Source organism: Rhea americana, unplaced genomic scaffold (genome assembly GCF_003343005.1).
Source record: "Rhea americana isolate MKP2758 unplaced genomic scaffold, rheAme1 scaffold_42, whole genome shotgun sequence".
Classification (NCBI taxonomy): domain Eukaryota; kingdom Metazoa; phylum Chordata; class Aves; order Rheiformes; family Rheidae; genus Rhea; species Rhea americana.
Window position 1 is genome coordinate 1,280,168 of NW_028186557.1, and position 21,687 is coordinate 1,301,854.

The following is a 21,687-nucleotide window of genomic DNA, read 5'->3' on the forward strand; positions in this document are numbered from 1 at the left end:
AAAAAGAAAAAGAAAAAGATTGTTTCCGGGCCCCAGTAACTGGCAAAAAGACATCAGAGCTGTGTTAACATCCGACAGGGAACTCAGCACTTTTGTTCATTATAAAGCATTGCCATTTTGCAAAGCAACTTTGGTGAAGCTGATCAGCTGCCCACTTACTGCTGTGAAGTGGCACAGATACTCAGTATTTATTGAAGAAAACAATACCTGTAGAATTGCGAGTCCTGGTCTGAAGCCAGGGAATTTCTCCTTTATCTCAGCAACTTGCTTCTTTAGTCTCTCTCTCACTTGTCTGAAGAGTGGGGAGAAAAAACAAAACAAAACCAATGTAGAAGTTAGCCAAGGGTCTGAATTCTCATACAATGGTAAATCAGGAGTTGAAGAGTCTACATATGGGCAGACTGGTAAATGCACGCTTAYGCCTTGAGTATACAAGTCTCAGAGATCCCCAAATAAGATGAGTGTCCATAAATCAAAGACACTTTCAAGTATCATCCAAACCATTCTTTATGGAAATTCCTGGGACTTGAAACTCTACTCAAAAGTGAATCCCCTTTCTGTACACACTGTATCAAGTCCACCCATCTGCCACAGGCACCAGTCACAAGGTTGCCTATATGCTGTCCTGGCAAAGGGACAACCTACAATGGCAAAACTCTAGAAAAAGGCTAAATAAGAGGTCCCCAAGGATACAACAYTGCTACATTTGGCCAATACTATTGGTTTCCATTTTCTGTCTGCTTGGTTTAACTTTGCTGTGATGTGTTGCAGTCCCACAGTCACTCTCCTGCCTCCAGTCTGCTTCTGCACTTGCCAGCATGCATGCAGGACAACATCCCTACCTGAGTGCTTCCAAACATAGACAAGATCTTTCCATGTGAACATAGGGAGAATGGGGGAGAAAATGGATCAGTGATCAGTGAACTAAACCTCAGTACAAAGCTCAAGTTAACCCTTCAGTGAAGACATGTAAAGATGAACTTATTAAAATACATCTTCAAAATAGGAGCACAAGAGAATTCACTGATTAACTGATGGTCTCCTTGTGCTCATCTACCCTCAAAACAGTAACCACAAGGTCTGCCACTCCTCAAGTTGAACTAGACTTTCTAGACTGAAGAAGATGCTGTTGGTGCCAGCTGACTAAAAGTGCAGCAGGAATACTGGAACAGAGGAGGCAGTTGATTCTACCCGGGATACTGCAGTTCCTGCCATTTAGGGGAAATCCAGAGTAACAACTAGCCAAGCCAGACAACTCTATCCTGCAACTATAAGTTCCAAATCAGAGATGCTAGAGGCAAGATGAAAAGGAATCTGTAACAGCAGGCTGCTCTGCTGCAACCCAGCTGCACTGTTGCCAGGGGACCATGTCAGCTGGCCAAGCTGGAAGCAGCCAGGAGGCTGCCCTCCCTCACCTCTCAGGGGAACCACCCGGCCGTCTGSTGGCCCATGCTGCGGCCCAAATCGCACATCTCTCCTGCTGCATCCCAAATCACAGTCAGAGCCCAGCTGCATCTGACGTGCTGGTTCAGAGTATTTACAGGTGCCTGCTTCTAACCTAGCTGTTCAAATCTCTTCTCTTAACAAGAAGTTTTGGTAAAARAGATTGTTCTTCATCTTATTTCAGAAATAGTTCCTAGAACTCATTTAGCTGTCACCTCTGTAAGACTTGACTTTCAATGACACCGATTTTTGAACTCATTAGCCTTGTCCTACTAGTTCTTCATGCTGAAGTGGCAAAAGATCATCTGTTGGGCAGSAAAAAAAGCTCTTTGCCATTCAGCTGCAAGACCCTAGAGGCACTAACACTACAGCTGCTGACATGATACGGCCACAATAATGACACAGCCATTGCAGGCAATATCAGAAACCCACTGTGCGCAGCCTCTGAGCAGGTGCTGTGGGCCAGCTCTTTGAGGGACTTATATCCAAGAACAGCCACTGGTAACTGCATGCAGTGGAGGCAATGAGGCAAACAGCACTGCCCTGTGACCTGCAAACAAGAAAAAAATGCAAACAGACATCAAATGTATCATGATTCACAATGTAATAAAGCTCTCACAAGGAACAGTGACCTGGAAAGAGTCTCAGATCCGGGTTTTACTTTTAATCTGGTATCTTCTGTGCAGGAGCAATAGTTTAACTTAATGGTCTGGTTTCCCTTCTCTCCTCTGTGAAGCAGGGCTGTGATATGCTTTCACCTCCAGCAGCCATGACTGCTCACCTATTATATTACAGTCATTTTCTGTAATTAGGCACTAGCTCATTTCTCCTTCAGCTAAAGAAGAAGGGTAATAAACACAAGAAAAAGTGGTGCTGGCAGCGTTGATTTGGTTTCAGAGCCTTGAAGAGAGAAATTACTCATTAGATGGCCACCTAGTGTTAATTAACTACCACTGCTTTCCAGATACAAGAAAGGCCAAAGACAGAGGTTTTAAAGAAAATTCAGTTAAAGAAAAAGGAAAAAAAATCCTTATTTTTAACTCTGCAGTTATAAATATATTACAAAACAATATTTGTAAGCCAGCAGCTATTTAGTGATAGTTTGCAAAACAAGATTGTGCCTAGTAAGTCTTCACAAWGAATTCATGTTGATAAATTATCAATGGCATTTCTATTATCAATAGAAAACACTTCTACTTTTCAAACAGAAATCCGCAGTTCATTGCACATGGTGGTTCCTCCAAAAGCCTTCCCTCTGACACTAAGCCCCCTCCTGTGTGCGTACGTTGCTTCACAAACAAGCTTATGCTGCAAACAAGGGTCCAGGGTCCATCCAGGTTAAGGACAGCACACRACTCTGAGCATACAAGAAAAAAGTCAGCTCCAAAGTTAAAGAATCCATTGGCCCTTTTYTCCCTAAACTGCAGCAGTGAGCTGAATTTCATTTTATCAAGTGAATTTCCCAGCACAGGACARATTACCTTCCTCCAGCTCTGCTGTAAGTGGAGGGAGGAACACAGCTCCCATCCCTGTACCTCTGCAGACAGACCCTGCTGCCATTCCTGGGGGCTTCTGTACGTGCAATAGCTTGGATGGTTGGAGTGTGAGCATACCCCCCCCCCCAAACTGAAGACAACACCAGGCTTTCTGTCCCATCTGTGTCTAAGTCCAGGGCCTGTGCGAATATTGTCAAACAGATGAGCGAGTYAATGTTTCCCTTGGAGACAGTGATGCTCCAGAAGATGTCTGTCTCCCAAGAGGAGGGTTTGGCTTCCTCTCCTGCATCACAATCTTCAAGAAAGGTTTCAGAGGTAGTTCAGGTGTTTCTTTTGCAGCCTCCCACCCTGACAGGGCACACGCTCCTTTCTCAGACACAAATCTCACTATTACAACCCAGGCATTTATCAACTCTAGATTACRGTCTCTATCAGAGCACTTCAGGTTAAAACTTGTCAACTCTGCCCTTTCAGGTGGCAGAGACTGACCTCCCAGTTCGCTACAAAACGCCAAACTTGGCAGCACATGCATCAGAAGGAGTCCTGCTGCAGCCCTCCAGAAACAGCTGTATAAAGCTGAGGGTATTTCCTAGGTCCTCCACCACCTTGGTCACRGCTGCTGACCCTCAGGCACACACTTGTATTTGGGAAACGACAACACTTGTGCCACAGTGAGGGGAAGATGAAGCATACAGTTTGGTTTACTGATGTCCTCACTCAGGTCTCTGCAATCTGTAGCCTTCTGAGCACCAAACCATTAGTTTGAGAGCGCAGTGAGAGTTCCTCACTTCACCAGGCCACATCCTCCTAAAGTACACGCTCGGTGGCATCTGTTGCAGGTTCTCTCTTCCTGTGGCTATTCCTCCTTACAGCCTGCAGCACTGCCCCTACTCGCTTTTTTGCCCCCAGGAAAGACAAGCTTCCCTTTCTCCAAACAAACATGGCAGGATGTCCTAAATAGCAAGACAACTGCTTAAGCTTCAAATCCTGCAAAGAATCTATAATAAGCACTATTACTCTTCCCCTAGTGCAAACCAGTGTGCCACAAACCAGCTTGCTGTGAGCTCAAAGAACAGAGAAAAATCTGGATCAATAGACTCTGTAACTCAAGACCAGTTTCCAGGAGCCTCTTATCAGGGTAGGAGATTCACAGGTCAGCCGCCCCAGAGTGGTGCTGGAATGGAAATGCCTTAGGAAAGTTTTACCCAATTGCTGCTGGCTAATCAATAGCTCCATTCGAGGGGAAGACACTGCTCAGATGACTGAGCTGGAAGCAGCTGACAAGTCTCCTGATCTCGTCTCAGGTACCACCACCACTGCATGACCCTGGCGCACTGTCATTATCTCACAGGAGAAGTATCTGCTTCTTTCTACAACTCTTTCACTCCCAAGGGTTTAAACCACTCTTTTGGTTGTGTCAGCTCAAATACTTACACAGCCACTCCTTAGGCTAGGAAAACAGATGAAGATGCTTTTTTTTTTTTTTTTAAATGGAGGTTTTTACATCACATCCAGAACATTTGACCAGGAAAGGCCACAAAACAGCTGACCTGAGGAAACAATAATTCATAGGGGTAGGGACGGAAAGCATATAAGGAACCCCTCAAATGTGGCTGGCTGCCAAAAGAACACTAGAGTTTAAAAATCCTTGTAAAGCAGAGTCTTTAACACTTACACAAAAGGGTTTGCCCCAAATCTGTTACTGTCTCTGATGGTGGACACCCCTGCTGCAACACAAGTAACACCAATAGGACCGCATCYCAAAAAGGCTACAAGATACAGCACCCAACAATTTTATCACTGCACAAGGATAACAGAAATAGATAAGGACTCAAATCATGTTTGTGYGGCTGCAAACAGTACTTAGGTCTTATCTACAATTGTCTTTATTAGCAAAGATTGGTAGTAAGATTTTCTTCTTTCCATAGGCAGTCCCTTACATACGCTTTCCCCCTAAAGACTCACCCTATCCATGTAGATTGCTGCTGATGTACAGAGATCACAGCACTGGGGCCAGCCGCCCATTAAGAGTTTTTTGTTTGTTTATTCATTTTTTAAGCTTGTAACCTCTTTCAAATAGGGTCCYTTTTTTATTTTGTGTTTGTACAGCATCTGACACAATGGGTTCTTGCTCTTATCTGGGGCTGCTCAATAGCATGTGACTGTACCGRACCGTGCAATTCACATTAGCTTATTAAATCCAGTATGGTATCTTTGGTGTATGCCTGAAACCTTCTAGGTAGAATCTGATAAACCAGATTTAACAGACATGGGAGATTTTTTTTCAGTTCACACTAGGCTTAGCTTGAGTTTCCAAAGCAGTGCCATAGAACTGTTGAGTCCCAGTCTGAAAAACTAAGGAGTTCTCTTTTTACCYCCCAGTACATTTTTAGCCTGATCATCACTGCTTCCAATACTTTAATCTCAAAGCACTAGGTGACCTATCCCTAGGGGCTCAGTGGGATGTTCAGAGTTCTCCCTGCCATCACAATTTATCAACCACTAATCCAGGCAAGGATTGCTGCTCCGCTCCTGGTGCATATATAAGCCGAACCTAGGACTTTCAGAGTGGATGGGGCATTTTCTAAATCTAGGCTACTTTGGGGGAAATGACTGAACACACTGCTTACTGYAGCAGAGGTAAGCTTCAAGAAAGAGCTACTCCAATGGTTTGCCCTGAGCATCTACTTCAGATACAGAAGCAGAGAAGTTTTATTGTAARGAAAAAAAAAAAGTTGAGCATACATTTCCTCTAAACCCTCCATATTCTGTATGCTTAACGCACTGTCCTTCTGACTTAGAYTAATCCACTATTTACTGTATCGTTACACAATAACTCACCTTTTGCAACTCATTTTCTTATAAGAAAAACTGTACTTGCAGCAAAATRTAAGGCTGAATTACTAAAAAGCTATTCAAAGCTAATGATCCAGCTCTCAGTATCTTTCATCAACTGTTCAGGTATTAGAATCTGTTTCTACTGAAAGAAATGGCCTTAGCAAAAGAAGCATTAACTTAACATCAGAATCTTACACATACACACACACACACACACACACACAGAGCAGTGCCTGCTGTCCTATATGCTGTTCTCCCCATGTAGTAGCATGCATAGCACACAACTACATTTCATTCTCACAGATAATGCTTAAAAAAAACCCACTACTGAATACGACTATTTTCTTGTGTACCTTTTCTGAGCCTTTCAAGACTTCCTATGTACAAACTAGCCTTATCTTCTCAGCAAGTTTTGCTCTTTGGTAGGGATCTACTGCACAGGAACAAGAAAGCACTCTGCTTCTCTCTCTCGCTGTCATACACACACACAATTTTTTCCCTCTCCTTAAATATGTTTCACAAAAATAAGTATGTCACTATCTATCTGATTCCCCCTCCCCAATAACTGACATGACTCTGAATTAGGAACTTCCTTCACATCTCTTTGGAGAAGAGGTGCCTGGTAGCAGAAGAAAGTTCAAAATACTTACAAGTTTTCATTTAAAACACACACAGAAACTTAGAATTTTGCACCTGGAACACTACTGATAGATTCACCTCACCTGTTAATAGTTKACTGACTTGCAAATAACCCATTTTACTGGTTAAAGGATAAAGTAACAGACAAAAAACATCTACAAGATAAGTCACTGAAGAAACYGTGCAGTTGACTATGAGGTCAGAAATACCCTCTTTATAATTCAGCYGAAAACTCTTAGAAAAACCACATGCCTATCATTTTTTGAAAGACTCTTGGCCTGTAGGTATATTCTGGACAGTAAGAATTCTCTGGATCATTCTTTCTCTAGAGGACCAGGAACAAAAAGATACCTGCAGGGTATATAATTCATTTCCTCATGTATCTCTTTGAAGTACACCACTTGCAAAAGGAGAAATGCCTAGGGCCCAGTTTTGTAGAGCACGCATTATGGCTTTGCTATACTGGACATAAACATAGCAGGAGTAAAGAAACTCAAGGACAGTTGTACAGTTGCAATTATTTTTCCATTTCTTATGGTCTTCAGGGCAAAGACTCTGAGATATGCCTCTGACACATGTTTCAGCCAAAAACTTCAAAATTTCACTGGAAATGTAATCTTTTCTCTTGTATGTATCTGTTAAAAGTATATACCTCTTCCCAGTCCTGTGCATATCACAAAGATCCTAATCTCTGAAGCTGCTAATGTAATTCCGAAAATAAGCAGCAGAAGAAATATCTCCCCATTGTATCTACAAATACAAGCCCTCTCTCCCCACTTAAAAAAAAAAAAAAAAAAAAAAAAAAAAAAAAAGACTGCCAAGGAAGATAGAAGTTTTATGGTGAATGCTTGGGATAACTATCAAACATACTTATCCTACCTAAATTACTACCTTTCCTGATTTCTAGTCAGTCTAAAAAGTCTAAAATTGCAATAACATGTAGCTTGCAAGGGCCTACTACACTTCAGGGGCAGTTTCTATGCCAGAAAGGGGAAATCTGCAGTAAACAAATAACCGAGCTCTGCCAGTACCAGGCACATGGCATGCAGGACTTGCTGGCCTCAAGACTTGCCAGAGGCATGAAGGTCTAATGAAGCACAGAAGACTGAGACTAAAGTATCCAAATTATCATTCCAGTAACTGGCTCAAAAATTATTGGGTAAAAATTACTGGGTAAAAAATACGTGAGCAGCCTTTTGTCAAGTATATTCAGATCATTTTAGGCCTACTTTCCAAACATTTTAGGCTCTGCTGTCAGTCAGAGGTAGATGTGTTGTACTCAGCAGCATCTAAAAGTACGCGCATGTTTAGTAGCAGTAGGAAAAACAAGTAAACTAAAACACAACCAGGCTTACCAGCTGTACAGAAACTGAGAAACAGAAGGAAACCTTTCTCCTTGTAGCAGACAAACCCTCCAAATATCTTAGGCCATCTTAACACTGTCCAACATCAGTCTTAACACTGTCCAACAGGTGGATTAACTTATTTTGTTTTAAAAAGGTGCGACCAAYGCTTGTATAACATGAAAACAGACTGTATCTAAACAAGCTCCCACCTCCCACCTGCAAAGGATCCTCAAGGCACTGCGCAGATACCTAAGGCTAGAAACCAGCCAGCGTTTCCATCTGGCCACAGGCCACCGGCCCGGGCGCCTCTGCCCGCGCCACGATGATGCCGAGCAGCCCCCAGGCATTCCCCGGGGCTGGGCCTGGAGGGGGCCGCCGGGAGCAGAGCAGGCGGGACAGGCCGAGCTTTCCGGGGACAGTGCGACGGTATTTTAAATACTCTTGAAGACCCTCAACATCCTGTTTCTCTCTAAACTCCGTAGTAACTTGCCCCTGGCAGCGCCCCTCAAGCCCCCTCGCCCCGACCCGGCAGCCGCCGCCGGGCGCCCGCCGCGCCGCTCGTTTCCCCCGAGCCGCAGGTTTCCTCCAGAAGCACCGCTATCCCGAGCGGGGGGGAAACTCGCCCGGGGCCGGGGCCGCCACGGCCCCTTCCCCCGCAGCGAGCCCGCAGAGCTCGGGGCGCAGCTGCTGCGGCGGCGGGAGGCCGGGCGGGCGCGGCGGGGCAGCAGCTCTCGCAGCCCGCCCGCCCCGCCGCCGCGGTACCTACGCGGAGACTATCTTGCCGCTGAGGACCTCGGCGGGGGCCATGCTGAGGACGGCAGCGACGAGGCTCCCGGAGCGAGTGCGAGCAGCGCTACCCCCGCCACGGCCCTACTCCGCGCCCCACGTGGCTCCAAACTTTCTGCGCCGCCGCGCAGGCGCCGCCCGCGGGGCGGTGATACCGCGGGGCGGGGGCTGTGCCGCTCCGCTCCGCTCCGCTCCGCTCCCCTCCCCTCCCCTCCCCTCCCCTCCCCGTCTCCGTGGGGCGGCCGCCCGGGCGCGTCCCGCCGCTGGGCCGAGGGGTGCGCGGCGCGGCGCCGCGAAATGGCCGCCGAGCCGCCTCGGAGGCGCCGCGCCGCGCCGCGCCTTCTCTGAGGAGAAGATTTGTCCTGAGGTTCACGGGAGTCTTCATGGGTGGCGGGAACGAGCTCCTCGAGGCCTGTCCCAGGGGACGAGCTTGCCGTRAGCAGTCCCCTCAGGCCTGAGGGAGGTGCGGTTGCCCAGCGAGCAGGCCGCTTGGATGCSTGCAGCTCTCCGTGTCCACGGTTATTTCTATAACCGGTGCTTCTCCTTGTTCTGCAGGCTCGAGCAGACGTCTCAGGACGTTGCTGAGAGAGCGAGCTTCCAGTGGTGTTCTCCAGCACGCAGGAAACGCGATTATGGTCAAGGCAAAGTTGGAGATGGGAAGAGCAGTCAGATACCACGGGTGAGGCAGGCTTGCTCAGGCGGGGTGGGGTCAGGACCCAGAGACGGTGAGGAACCCATCACTTTTTACCGCTAAGACCTAGCACACGGTCAGAGAACAGGTCAGTCTGCAAGAAACCCCCGCCAGCCAGGTGAGGGGCAGGGAACTGGCAGAGTGCCCCCCGTTAACTTAGGTTTTTGCTTTATGTAGGGTTTGAAAAAAGGAAGTTCTTCCAGAAAGTCTGCTAAGAGAGCATTCAGTCCTGGCGTAGGGTAATCGTCTCACAAACGGGGTTGGGAACTATCAGGTCCTTCTGCGTCAGAAGCTTTAGGATTGCTTCTCTGGGATGCCAGGAGGGGAATAAAATCCATACGTCGTTCAAAACTTATCTGAGAGTAAGGCTTCTCTCCTTTGATTTCCTTCCATAGCTGTGGCTTTTTTGCTTTTCTCTGTTTAAATTTCCTTTTTAGTAAGGAGAGAACTTAGTCTCTTGTGTAGTCAAACCATATGTTGCAATTATACGATTAGAGGTCAGAAATTTTTCTTCAAAAGWGACTTGGAAAAGAGATAAAATTTTGTTTTTTGGAGCTTTTATTTGCTAAATAGAAAAAGCTAGAAATAAATCATTTCATTGTATATTCCCTATATTTCCTGGAATATTCCAACAGTTACAGAATTATACAATTTAAACAGATTATACAATTAACTATGAGAAGGGATTTTCTTCTAGGCTGCTTGAAATTCTGTTCCTTGTTTGTTTTTGCTGTTGCCTTTATCTGAGATTTGAATGGACTCTTGGGGGGAAAAAGCCCCGTTTTTAAAAKAATTTGAAAGATATGCTCCTTTAGTTAAGGACAGCAAAACTTCACAAAAATAACCTTTGCGAACGAAGATTTGACACTAAAAGTGATAGTACAAAAATATCAGGCAGGAAAAGAAAAGGAATAAATCCAACTCATTCAGATGACCTGATTTGCAAAGTGAGAAGAAGCTGGTGCCATCAGGAGCAGTAGTTTCCTTCCCAGAGTTGCTAGCTTGCCTGATTTGTATGTATGTGTGTCTTAGGTCGTATGCTAATTTTCTTAGTGTTCTAGCTCCTGAAAAAATGTGTTCAGAAGAAATTTTAGATAAAAAGGTAATTTTCTAGCTCTCATAATGGCAGATAAATTTTGAAAGTGACTTGAATGTATTGTAAAGCCTAAAAATGAGAAGGGAATTAAAAATAACCCAAAGCACTTCCTTTTCTTATTTCATATTGGTGGATGAATTTTAAATGCTTATGCCAGAAAATCAGACTAACCTGCTTTCTGTTGTAGGAGAAATATCTTTTCCTAAATTCCTAATTTTTCTCTTTGTAGTCAGGCACTAAAGCACAGATTGGTACTCAGAAGTTGTGGGTATCATGCCTTTATATACACCTTCTTTAATATTTCATCTTCATTGTCATCCTGCAGTCAAAATGCTAGGAATGGAATGGGATTCTCTCCATGGAAAAGGGACTGTGTGATGAGAAATGGCTGAACAGACGCCTCTGTTCAGTCAAAGCCGTATCCAGCTCCTAAATGCATAAGAAAAGTTGGAGCTACTTYATATAAAGGAAATCTCAAGGAAGTACAGTGGCAAAGGAAACAAACATCATGAAAATATATACAARGTTGAGAGCAATGATTGCTATTTTATGCTTTGAATATGCTTCTTTTGATCATGTTAATGCAAAAATACAAGGAAAAAACTAAAGCCATCATAAGAATGGAGTGCTCTGAGCATAGTCTGTGCTGTACCAGAGCAGACATCCTCTAAAGTCTGTCAGGATGAAGAAGGATAAAAGCAACTGCTTTATGGGAGCTTGAAGCCTCAGGGTTTCTGAGATGTCTCTGTTCTGAATGCTGGCCCAGAACAGTTGTTCTGCTTCCCTCAAATGCTAGGCATCCTTGGGTTTGATTTGGCAACTCSCACAGTTTGATTGTTTACCTTTGCATCCACCCCCCTCTTACCTAACATGTCAAAAGTCATGGAGGTTGCTCTTTAAAAAGCCATGAAGCCTACAAAATCCGTGCCAGAAAGACTCCCACTGTTACTGGTGAGCTAACAGCTGAGCCTGTGATTGCGCAGGGCCCCAGAAAGTGCGATTTGTTGTGAAGAACTGACCTTTTATCAGCAAACTAAGGAAGAACATTAGTTTGCTTTACCCATTAAGTAGAACAGTTGGGATAGGACATCTTTCCCAGGTAGTTCACTTCCAATAAAGGAGGAGGAACAGAAAAGTAGATTAGCTTCATGAACCTAGGTAAAAAAACACATTTGGAGAAAGTCTGTTTGATAGAGGATGCTTCAGAAAAATAGTATTAGACTTTAATTATTCAAAGACTTCTGGGGAACCTTTTCAGCTCAGACATGTCCCAATGAACAAAGCAGGATTGGTTAAATGAATGAAGTTACTCAGTGTTAGAATGGGTTAGAACAGAACTTACCTACTATGATGTTGAACAGAGCTTAGTAGTGGGGTAATAGCGATACAATTAAAAACATGTGACTGGTCAACTCTTGCTTTGGTCAGAAGATGACAGAACTCTGATGTAAGGCTTGAGATTGACCTCAATGTGCACATTTTGACATKGCCCTCATAGCTAAGCTGTGTTTAAAATTATGTTAGACAATGTGAGCTAACATTTGTTTCATCACAAATTGTTCCCTAAGGATTATTATCCCCTGATCCATTGAGCTRTCTCACGTTCCACATCATTCTTAGATGGGCACATCACAAAATGTAGCAAGTTGGTCATGCAGTCTACTGCCAAACAATCACTGGAGAAATGGCTTTCTGGCTACCTGCTGGTGCCTTCTGCTCGGGGTTCCTGGTCCTATGCCTGAGCTGGCRGAACAGGAACTTGGAGTGCTCCTCATTGACTTCAGTGCAAAGGAAGCTGGATTAGTCAAAWCACTTCCAAAAGCAGTTTTAACTACAGTGAACTGCTTTGCTATAAAGCMGGCAAAGGGTGCTTACATTGTAGATTTTTCTGGCAGAGATATAAAACTAGTTGTCTCCAATAGGGTAGCAACAGTAAATAGATCTGTGGTATAATTTATGACCCCTTAAGGTCTTAATGCCTTAAGCTTGCCCCTCAGTTGCCAACCATGCAGGGGTTTTGAGTGTGGCCATAGCTTGTCTGGCACTCTGAAGACATAGGTCAGAACTAGGTCAGGTGATCTCCAAACATCCACTGGAGTTCCTRTGCTAGTGATATGTATTTTCCAATTTGCACTGTTTTTTATGCGAGTTTCTTTTTATTTTTTTTCTCACACAACTTTGTGKTTTTTTTTCTTACACAATTTTTTTTGTTGCTCTTTTAGCTAACCTCCATTAGATAGATCACATTACCTTCATACAGAAATCTTCCAACACTTGTCATTGACCTCTCAGGAATCTTGCAGAAGAAGGATATCTTGTTAACCCTTTGAAGAATTTTGTGCCACGCTTGATTCCATTGGGAATAGTGCCACAGCGCTTGATAAATTTGGGCCCTAGGTTGTCTTGACTCTTTGAAGTTAAGAGATTATTCACAGTAAACAAACCRTTTTCTAAGGAGTCCTATCTTTCACATAATAACCATTCCTAATATTTGTACTGCATACTGTGGCACTCCATGCAATAAATGGCGTAATTCACTATCCCAGCCCCCTTACAAGTAAAGTATTATCACATTTTCCAGATAAGATGATTGAGAAGGAAGGATTAAGTGACTGCCTAAAGCAAAATAAAAAACACAGGCAATGTTGCTGAGATTAACTGGTTGTCATTTCCAACTCCACTTATTCTCTGTGGCTAGTAACTTAGTTAATGGCTTGTGGCTGCATAAGACTTTTCCTTTTTTTTCCAACAGCAGAATTTCACCAAAAAAACCTATGAAAAATGCTTTCACAATATTATTTTTCTTTAGAAATAACTGCTGTACCAATTCCACCTTTCTATCTGTGTGAGGAGTTGTAGCTGCCACACTGCCACATGCAGGTGATAGGCAGAGAGAAAAGTGAGTTTCAGGACTGAAGGTAGGAGGAAGATGTCCAGAAGATAATCTGTCCGTTACAATTTAATGCACACAAACTCCCAGACAATTCTGAGAGCTGAAGAGAGGACATCCGTGGCAGAACAAGATAGCATCACTCTTTGCCACCTCTGCAAGAACCTCTTTCACAAGGGAGCATTAGCTATTTCAGATGGGAACATGGTATTCTCTGATCCCAACAAGTCCTACTGCTGTTGTGTCCTGCAGAGAAAGGCTAGACAGATCCCGAGAAGCCTATGATAGYGGAAGTCCTAGGCTGGCATGAAACCAGCTTTCCCACAGACCATAATTTCAGCAAGTGAAGCATTCGGAGATAAATGGAGTTTCATACGTAAGACTTGGGTGATGCAGTATTTACTGGAAACACTTGGCAGTGTTTGATACTGATGTACACACAGTTCATAGTATGCAGTGGGAGTAAGAAGTTGTACCTATAAGATGCTTTTACTTAAAGCATTCCTGATTCCACAACATCACTCTTTTTCTAAGCAATTGCTTCTAGCTCATAACACTGACTATACCAAATCTGACAGAAATTTTTTCCAGCTCAGGATCATGGCTTTGAAATGGCCAACTGCAGATATGTAAGGAAGACTGTAAAAACAGGGCAAACATATGTGATACTGCTGGTCTCCAACAATTTGAGAAAGTAGGCAGAAATAGGGAAAAGTTAGGGACAAACAGGATAGGTTGYACCATGCCTGAGCCTTCCTGTGGCCTGGCCAAGCTTCAGTTGTTGTTTTTTCCCTAGGGCTGCTAGGCAGAGTTTCTGAGCACAGGCTCACAGTTAGCTCTGCAGAACTGTGGGGCTCCAAAGCAAAGCTACTGTATGTGCAACTGCTGTAACTGTGCTGGCTCCCACAGGCTGGAAATGCCAAAACATATAGCTTCAAAGTGGTGGCTGGAGGTGAGAGAAGACCAAAAGGGCCCTTAATATCCTTTTTGCCAACTGCAGCTGACACAGTCCATTGGATAAAACATTAGTCTGCCCTGCTGGATTATTTAAAGCTAATGGAGATAGAAGCAAGGGACAGGCCATYTCATGGCAAAAACTTTCTAATCAGATCTCAAGCTGGTTTATGAGTTGGAAAACACAGAGATACATCACAGTAATAGACACGAGCAACCCTTGCTGCTCTTTTGAGTAATGTTTCTCCTGGAGATGTTTAGGACAGACACAAGGGCTCTGTAGACTTGTAAGGTGCCACTGTTCTTCTCCAACCCAGCTGAGCATATGAAAAGGGACACATTCCATAGCTCCAGGGCAAGCGCTAGCCATGTTTCTGAATCTGATGTCTCTGCCAGGCTCTGCCTCATTTATAAACCAAGCAGTTCTTGTTTTAAAATACCAGACAAATCACACCACTCTTAGGCAAAAGTAAGGCCAAAAATGTGATCACCTGGACTGGAAGCTGACAAAGTTTTGGGATACAAGGGTTTGCAGTATGAGATATGTGAGCTGGGAGATCAGCCCACATATATAGGCTTTTGTCAAGATTGTTCCAGAAAAGGTTTTTTTTTCCTGTTGTTAATGCTGTAAAAGAGTTGGAAGAAGTTTATAGCAAGCTCTCTTATGTTGATACTATTCAGAGTGAAAAAGCGTGAGATACCTGAACTGTTTGTGAGCCCATCCCTATTAAACTCTTCAAGCTCTGCTCACAAGAAGCTGAAACTCAGCTCCAAATACTGTGATTATGAGATCTTCAAGGAAAGGAAAATCTTTTTGTTTCACAGGTGTGTGTGTGTGTGCATGCGTTTATATATACAGCATCTCACAAAATGAGCTGGTAGCTGATACTACAGTTTAAATCATTAATAATTAATACAAAGTTTATTCCTATAGTATATTGAGTAACTGGTATTACCCTATTTACTTTAACCAGACAGGTCCCAGGAAGATGTTCACAAACCTACCCCCACTATGGCTAAGTTAATGTTTTCAAATGAATGCAAAAAACATTCAAAAAGACTCTGTTTCTACACTAATGATCTGAATATGACTGTCTGGTACCCAGAGCCTTTTGTTTTACAGTGATCCAAGGACTTTCACGACAATCCCTCTCCAGAAATGTAACAGTGATCTGTTTTTCCAGAGCAGTCAAATTAGGCACCTTYCTTCTTCAATTTACTGGTCCTTTATAAGCAGAAACAAGTCACCAAACAAGGACAATGGAAAACAAATAAATAAATTATGTAGCACCCCGGCAAAGAGATAATGAACATCAGGATGAGGAAATAGATCAGTATTTCAGAGTTATAAAAAAACACATGCACATTAAGTAGGGGAAAGAATCATTCACTACAGCATGTGCCAATCATCATACCATATCACTGCAAAGACGGTATAGTCTGAGCTGCTGACACGGGAACCCACTGGGACCTTGTCCTGGACCTTTGAGGTTTCAGTAGCATTCCTGGAGCTTTGTGGAAGGATCCAGTGAAGGAGACAAATTTTTTCCCTTTTGTGAACTGTTTTTTGTATGATTTTTACAAATCACAGGGTGATGGAACATTTACCCTACATGATGAGTGAGGAAGGCAGCCCATGTGTTTTCAGAGAAATATTGGGAGGCTACTTTCCTGGTTGTCCTGGGATCTCAAGCAGAGCACATTGACATCTCAAGCAGGAACGTTTTCACACAGGACTCCTTGGCATTTTTAATTTTTTGAAAGAAAATCTGATTTTGAGACAKCACACATGGTGTCCTTCACTCAGGAAGGTGTCCTTCACTCAGGCACAGCAAGCATGAGTGCTCATGGTGGGAAAACATGATTTCACATGAAGGATGGTTTCTAAAGCATGAAGAGTAGTCTTAAATTTTATTGCAGGATTTGGAAATGGGGCAACATGTAGGCAAATAAAAAAGTATTTTTTAAAGGACAGTGTAACAATTTTAAAACCTTCATACTGATCTATATTCAACTATTTTCAACTACGGTAGTGAGTAAAGAGGCTCAGATACACTAGCTTACACACAGGCAGAGAGGAGGAACAAGGGTTTATCTGGTTCACTGCCTCGCTTTTTCCTTTGATTTGGGATACAGGTGCTGTTACCTGGTGCTGATAATTAAAAGAGTCTGAACTCAGTGCACTGCATACATATGTGTCAATGACAGTATGTGCACGTGCAAACTTGTTTTTGGAACTAGGAAAACCCTGAAGACTGAGGGRACTTCGTAAAATCAGTCAATGGCAATTTTTGCTATACTTTCAGGTGATGGGTGATCCATATGATTGCAATATTTTCCCATCTTCTTCTTTACTTGGAGGTACACAGCTCTGCCTCAGAAAAGATGACACTAATAAAGAGGGAGTGATCTTCCACTGAGGCAGTGGTAAGTGTACTCTGGGCTGATGGAAGATGTGAGACTAGTTTGCTGTAATAACTGCTAGCTTTGGCTTTAGCTTTCGTTGATCTAAAATTTGGAGTGTTCAAAGCCTTGTTGGCAGAAGTTCTTTTTAGGTTTTCATGGGAACATGACAAACATATGAATATGAACCTGTATCATGTTTCTACAGTGCTTCCTATAATTATGCAATAGCTGGAGTCTGAGGGGAATGCATTAATGTGTGAGAGAATTAGACGGTGTGGTTATAGTTCAGGTATCCATCCATACCTGATACTTTCCAAGGAGGACAGGGCGAACTTTTCTCTGGAGTTCTTAGCACACTATTTAGCAGAGATTGCTATTGCACATTAGGAATTTGATTGCATTTGTGGTTCCTCTGAAAGCACAAACTGAAAATATCTGAGACATTTCTGTGAAAATCTTTTTATAGCAGTGGTTCCTGACCTTAGTTTAAGCAGGTCTTCCTAATACTTTTGCCTCAACCCTGACCTGCTGCCTTTAGATTCAGCTGACCTCTGCTGTTGTGCCACGTCCCTTATTATTGTTGCTTTCCCTCTTGTCTCTGCTATTGCCTCCTGGAACCCCTTCCTTTTGCTGGACTGTGCACTCTGCTCTGTCTGCCTTTCACACTTGGCTGTCTCTGTCCTGAGACACACCTCRTATGTAGAAACCAGTGAGCCAAACAGAATTGTTATCAAGACCACCGCAAGACCATATTCCTAGAAAGCGCCTGTTCCTTTTAGTACTGCTTGAAAGTACGTTTGGACTGGTCAGGRAAACATAGCTTGTTTTATTAACCAAGAGCTCTGCCTATCAACTGAGAGTAACTTTTGTGCTTTTCAGCTGCAGGCAGTCTTCTCAGGTCCTTAAATACTTAAATGCAGTAGATGTCCTGAATGGCATCAAGGGCCAAAAGTCACATGGAGATTGCAAGTCCTTAAACAGAAGAAATCCCTTCTGCATCAGCCTTACAGAGTGAATGAACAAATTATGTGAGTACCTAATAAGGACCACATAATACCACTTTTTTTTTTTTTTTTTTTTTTTTTTTTTTTTTTTTTATTTTTTTTTTGTGGAAAGGTTTCTATCAGTTGCTTCTTTAAAACTTTACACTTTTTCAACACTGTAATTTCTAGAAGTCCACAGCATTGTTTGTTTTCTTTTGCTGAGCTGTGTTACAGTTAGGTTGCATCAGCAGAAAGGGAAGACTAAAACCACCTTGATTAATTTTTAATCAAGAATTTACTAAAGACTTTGTACTCTCATGTCAAGTGCCCAATGAGATCTAGTATTTCTGATGGAAGGAATAGGAATTTTCACGAAGGTAGATGTAAAACACTGTCCGTCGTAGTTACTAAGTCACAAAGTTGTGTCYTGTACCCATAAGTGAGTACCTCTCCAATATTTCTTTAAGGCAGGGTTAAGAAGCTGAAATCCATATTGCCATTCAAACTAKGCCTGCCCAAAACTGTGGGCTAAAATGTCCCTCATTCGGTTTTTGGTGTCACAGTGCCATAGCATGTTTAATCATAGAGGATCCTGGTGTTCCTGTTACAGTGGTGCAATTGTACATACTATGTGAAATCCCAGTCTGCTAAAGTCAGTGGAATTTTGCCATTTGCATTATGACTAAATCAGTGATGTCTTCTGTTATCATAGTTGATGCAATACCTATGATACAATGATACAAACRTCACAATGTGACCCTATGGCATAAAAGCAAACAGACAGTAACACTAGCAGCCAGCCAAGGAAAATAAAGAATTGGCAGAATATTAGGTGGCTAAAAATTTTTACAATTTTATAAGATTATTCTGGGTATTCACAAAATTTCTATTTTTGCTATTAATTTGCTTTGAAGAAGAATCAGTAGATATTTTTTCAAGTAGTAGAGGGACATAACTATAGCAGAAATCCAGAGTAAATGCTTCTCACACAGCAAGAATACACATCAGTGCTTTTTTCTTGGTCTTATAGAAATATAAATTTTATAAAGAGGTTCTTTAAGATCACCCTGTGAGGTCTAGATTGGGTTAGCTGTCAGCAATGTCTGTAGGCACAGTGCTCCCTGAGGGCTAAGCACCTCTGAAAGCCAAGCGGTGGGCAAAATGCAAAYACTTAAGATGTGAATGGGTTTTAGACTCTGAATATGATTCTGACTCTGCATCAGATAGAGCAGATGCTGCATTCAGTGTTTGTGGAGATGATCACCAGATGAAAATCAACACAGAGCAGAAGGGACATTTCAAGCTGCATATGATGAATGTCACAAGCTCAGTCTCTCAGCGCTGTTCCACAAAACCCCAACAGCTGTATTTAAATAATCCTGAAAAATTGTCTTGGTTAAAAAGTAGCACTGTCACTACTAGCTCTGAAGAGGGTAGGGAGCAGTGGGTATTAATTGAACCTCTTCCTCCACCCTCTCATGACAAGCAGCAGTGACAGCACATGCTGAAGCCACTTGGAAAGTGGCAGAGTTCCCAGTGAAGCGTGTGCTCCCCTGATAGGCCACACAGTGTTTTGCCTGAGGCCTTAGCAGCATTACAAGCCTTTTCATGTTCTTGGTTCTAGTCGAAAAGAGTTATTTATAGAAAAGCAGTGGTGGGGTCTCCCATGTCAATCTCTTCCCTGTAAACTATCGGCTTTTCAAGAAATTTTTAGCAGCACCATATCCCATAAGTGGGAACACAGTCAGGAATTTCCCCTGAAGGAGTCTAGGTACCTTCTGGCTTTGCTAGGGGGATGGAAAATCTGAAGTCCCCCATGCCATCAAATAATAATAATAATAATAATAATAAAAAATACACCCCCCCCAAAACTTAAAGCGTTAAGCTGAATTTAACAGGTCTATGAATTAAGCACAAAACTGCCACCCAAAATTGTTATATGAATATTTGCAGTATTCATTGCCTTGAGCAAGAACTACACAAATCTACCAGTGTTTTCTGATATTTTTACCAATACCAAAACCATTCTTGGAACAAACCTAGTAAAATCCARCGTGGTAGAAGACCAAACAGTCTTCCGGTGCCTGGAGTGATAACAGGAGACTGAAACCACACGGTAGAGTTTTGTTGCTAAGTGACCTGCCTTTGGGTTTCTCCTTAAAACTACTGGAACAATTGCAAAACTGGAACAAGCCGTAGACATTTCTATCTGACTGCTCTAGGTACTATGTTTTCACTGCAATGCGCAGTAAACATAGTCCATTATATACTGAGTTCAGTGACCATATGGCTGTTCTATGCCAGAATCTGGAAGACTGGACCCAAGGTAGACTGCACACAGTGCCGGTAATGCTGTTACTCGCACATTTGACGCTAAGGGGAGCTCTTGTAACAGAGAAGAGAAACATGCTGTGAACCTTTTCTAGACAGTGAGGAGGAAAGAAAGTGTAATATAAGGCTGGTTAGTGGCATCAGGTTAGGCTTGTGGCCTTATTTTGCAAAGTCTAAATATTTGTCTGATGTGTTGGAAAAGGGCTCTTTTCATGCAGGCAGCTAAAGTTCACACAGTCAGTGAAACAACAGGATATGTCTGTATGCCCCTGAAATCCCCTTGAGCTCCTATTTGTAAGGCGGAAAACAAAAAAACATTTTTGGCTATTCTTAATCTTTTAGGCTTCAGCCACAATCCTACTGGCTAAAAAATAACTTGGACACTTTTGACCCCTTGCTTTGTGCCTAGTCTAAAGAACAGGGTACATACTATAGAGAATCTTGTCTTCAGATGAACTAAAAAAAATCTCATTGGTATTATACTTGTATTCTTAAGAGAGGAAATAAAATATTTTCGTTTTACTCATCTTGCTCTGTCTTCCTACAGACAGGATAAAGGGAACAGGAGATCTGTAAACAAGTTTAAATTTGGGGAATTGGAGAGTCACTGTCAGGGAGCAGCAAGGGCTGGCTGCCTCCCCTGATTGTCCAAGTTGTTTAGGAAGATGCTGCTTAAGGTAAATAAGGTTATCACTGTCTGGACCAAAGATTTATATCAGGGAAAGATAAAGCTAGAGCCTTTAATCAACAAGATGCTATGGTTTCTTGTTTAATTAGTCCTGCCTTCATTATAGCTTTGTCTCTGCCATTTTCCTGTGGGTTTTTTAATTCCTAGGTTATGGCAGGTGGAACTGTGTGATCTGACAAGTACTGTAGTAGCAGGTAGGGGGATAATGATATATGCATGAAAAACCAGCTGTTTCTCCTAGCAAATAGGAATTTCACCTTTGAGTAAAGTTGCTTGCACCTTCCCCATTTTAGATCTACATTTCCAGTGATTCACCTCTAGTTTCTGAGGCTAAGCCATGACTGCTTGTTCCTGTTACATGTATTGAATCTGCGTATTTAGACATTCAGATGCTTCGCTTCCTCTCATCATTTTTGGCTCTTCTGCAATTTAGTCAGTCTTCTGCAATTTGGTAGGTAAGTAGCTACAGTGAGATCAAGTGAGCCATTTCAAACCCCCAGTCTCCCAAAACAAGTGTGTGTTTTGATGCATTTGCTCGTATCAGAATTTCACTGATTTCCTTTTTTGCTAGCCAGTTGGCTCCTCCATTAGATCAGCTTATTTTAAAAGATCCAATAGACTAGCAGATTTCTTTTAGAAACAGAGTTTTTGTTAGCTCTCTGTTAGCGCTGTTAGATCAATATTGCTTTTCAGGCCAAAAAGAACATGGAACATTTGTAGCCACTTGCTGTTTCCCCAGAAAGCATCTCTTGATAGATTTTATGCTCAGACTGGTTAAGGATGGTGCAGCTCAGCCAGCCAGATACAAAAATGATAATGAATTCATGATACCTATTAAATGATGAAAGACAGTCTGTTATGCTATGATACTGGTCAACTTTATCCAAAAACACAACCAGAAAGTAACTGGGAGCAACTGACTARATTTTGAATTCAGGAGTGTGCTAAAATAGATTAAGACTTCAAAATAATTGTAGTAGTGTTGGCAGATTGATACTAGAGATGGTAAGAATAGGTACTTTGCTACGTGGGGGATGTACCAAGCCTGCCAAACAAATGCCCAGATTGGAACTCATTAGCTTTCACTCCAATGATTGCTC

General features: G+C 42.7%; 1 protein-coding gene and 1 long non-coding RNA gene across 4 annotated transcripts in view; one reads left to right on the forward strand and one right to left on the reverse strand.

Moving 5' to 3' along the window:
* Nucleotides 1-8,693, reverse strand: part of MTHFD1 (methylenetetrahydrofolate dehydrogenase, cyclohydrolase and formyltetrahydrofolate synthetase 1) — a 45,198-nt gene extending 36,505 nt beyond the window's left edge. The window contains exons 1-2 of one of the 2 annotated variants that reach the window (XM_085315027.1): nucleotides 8,529-8,693; nucleotides 208-292 (exon numbers count right to left, since the gene is read on the reverse strand). In XM_085315027.1, the coding sequence (XP_085171153.1) occupies nucleotides 208-292; nucleotides 8,529-8,569 (126 nt within the window). In that variant the 5' untranslated portion in view covers nucleotides 8,570-8,693. Of the gene's footprint in view, nucleotides 1-207; nucleotides 293-1,875; nucleotides 1,994-8,528 lie in introns of those variants that run through there. The other variant, XM_085315028.1, reaches the window with a different exon arrangement.
* A 117-nt stretch (nucleotides 8,694-8,810) lies between these two features.
* On the forward strand, nucleotides 8,811-10,857 carry LOC146590125 (uncharacterized). 2 transcript variants are annotated; one of them, XR_014897045.1, is made up of 4 exons: nucleotides 8,811-8,983; nucleotides 9,104-9,327; nucleotides 9,417-9,601; nucleotides 10,661-10,857. It is a non-coding gene; the product is annotated as an uncharacterized LOC146590125 (long non-coding RNA). The 2 variants fall into 2 exon arrangements; XR_014897046.1 differs by lacking the exon at nucleotides 10,661-10,857 and having other exon boundaries at nucleotides 8,812-9,011; nucleotides 9,417-9,594.
* Nucleotides 10,858-21,687: the final 10,830 nt, after the last annotated feature.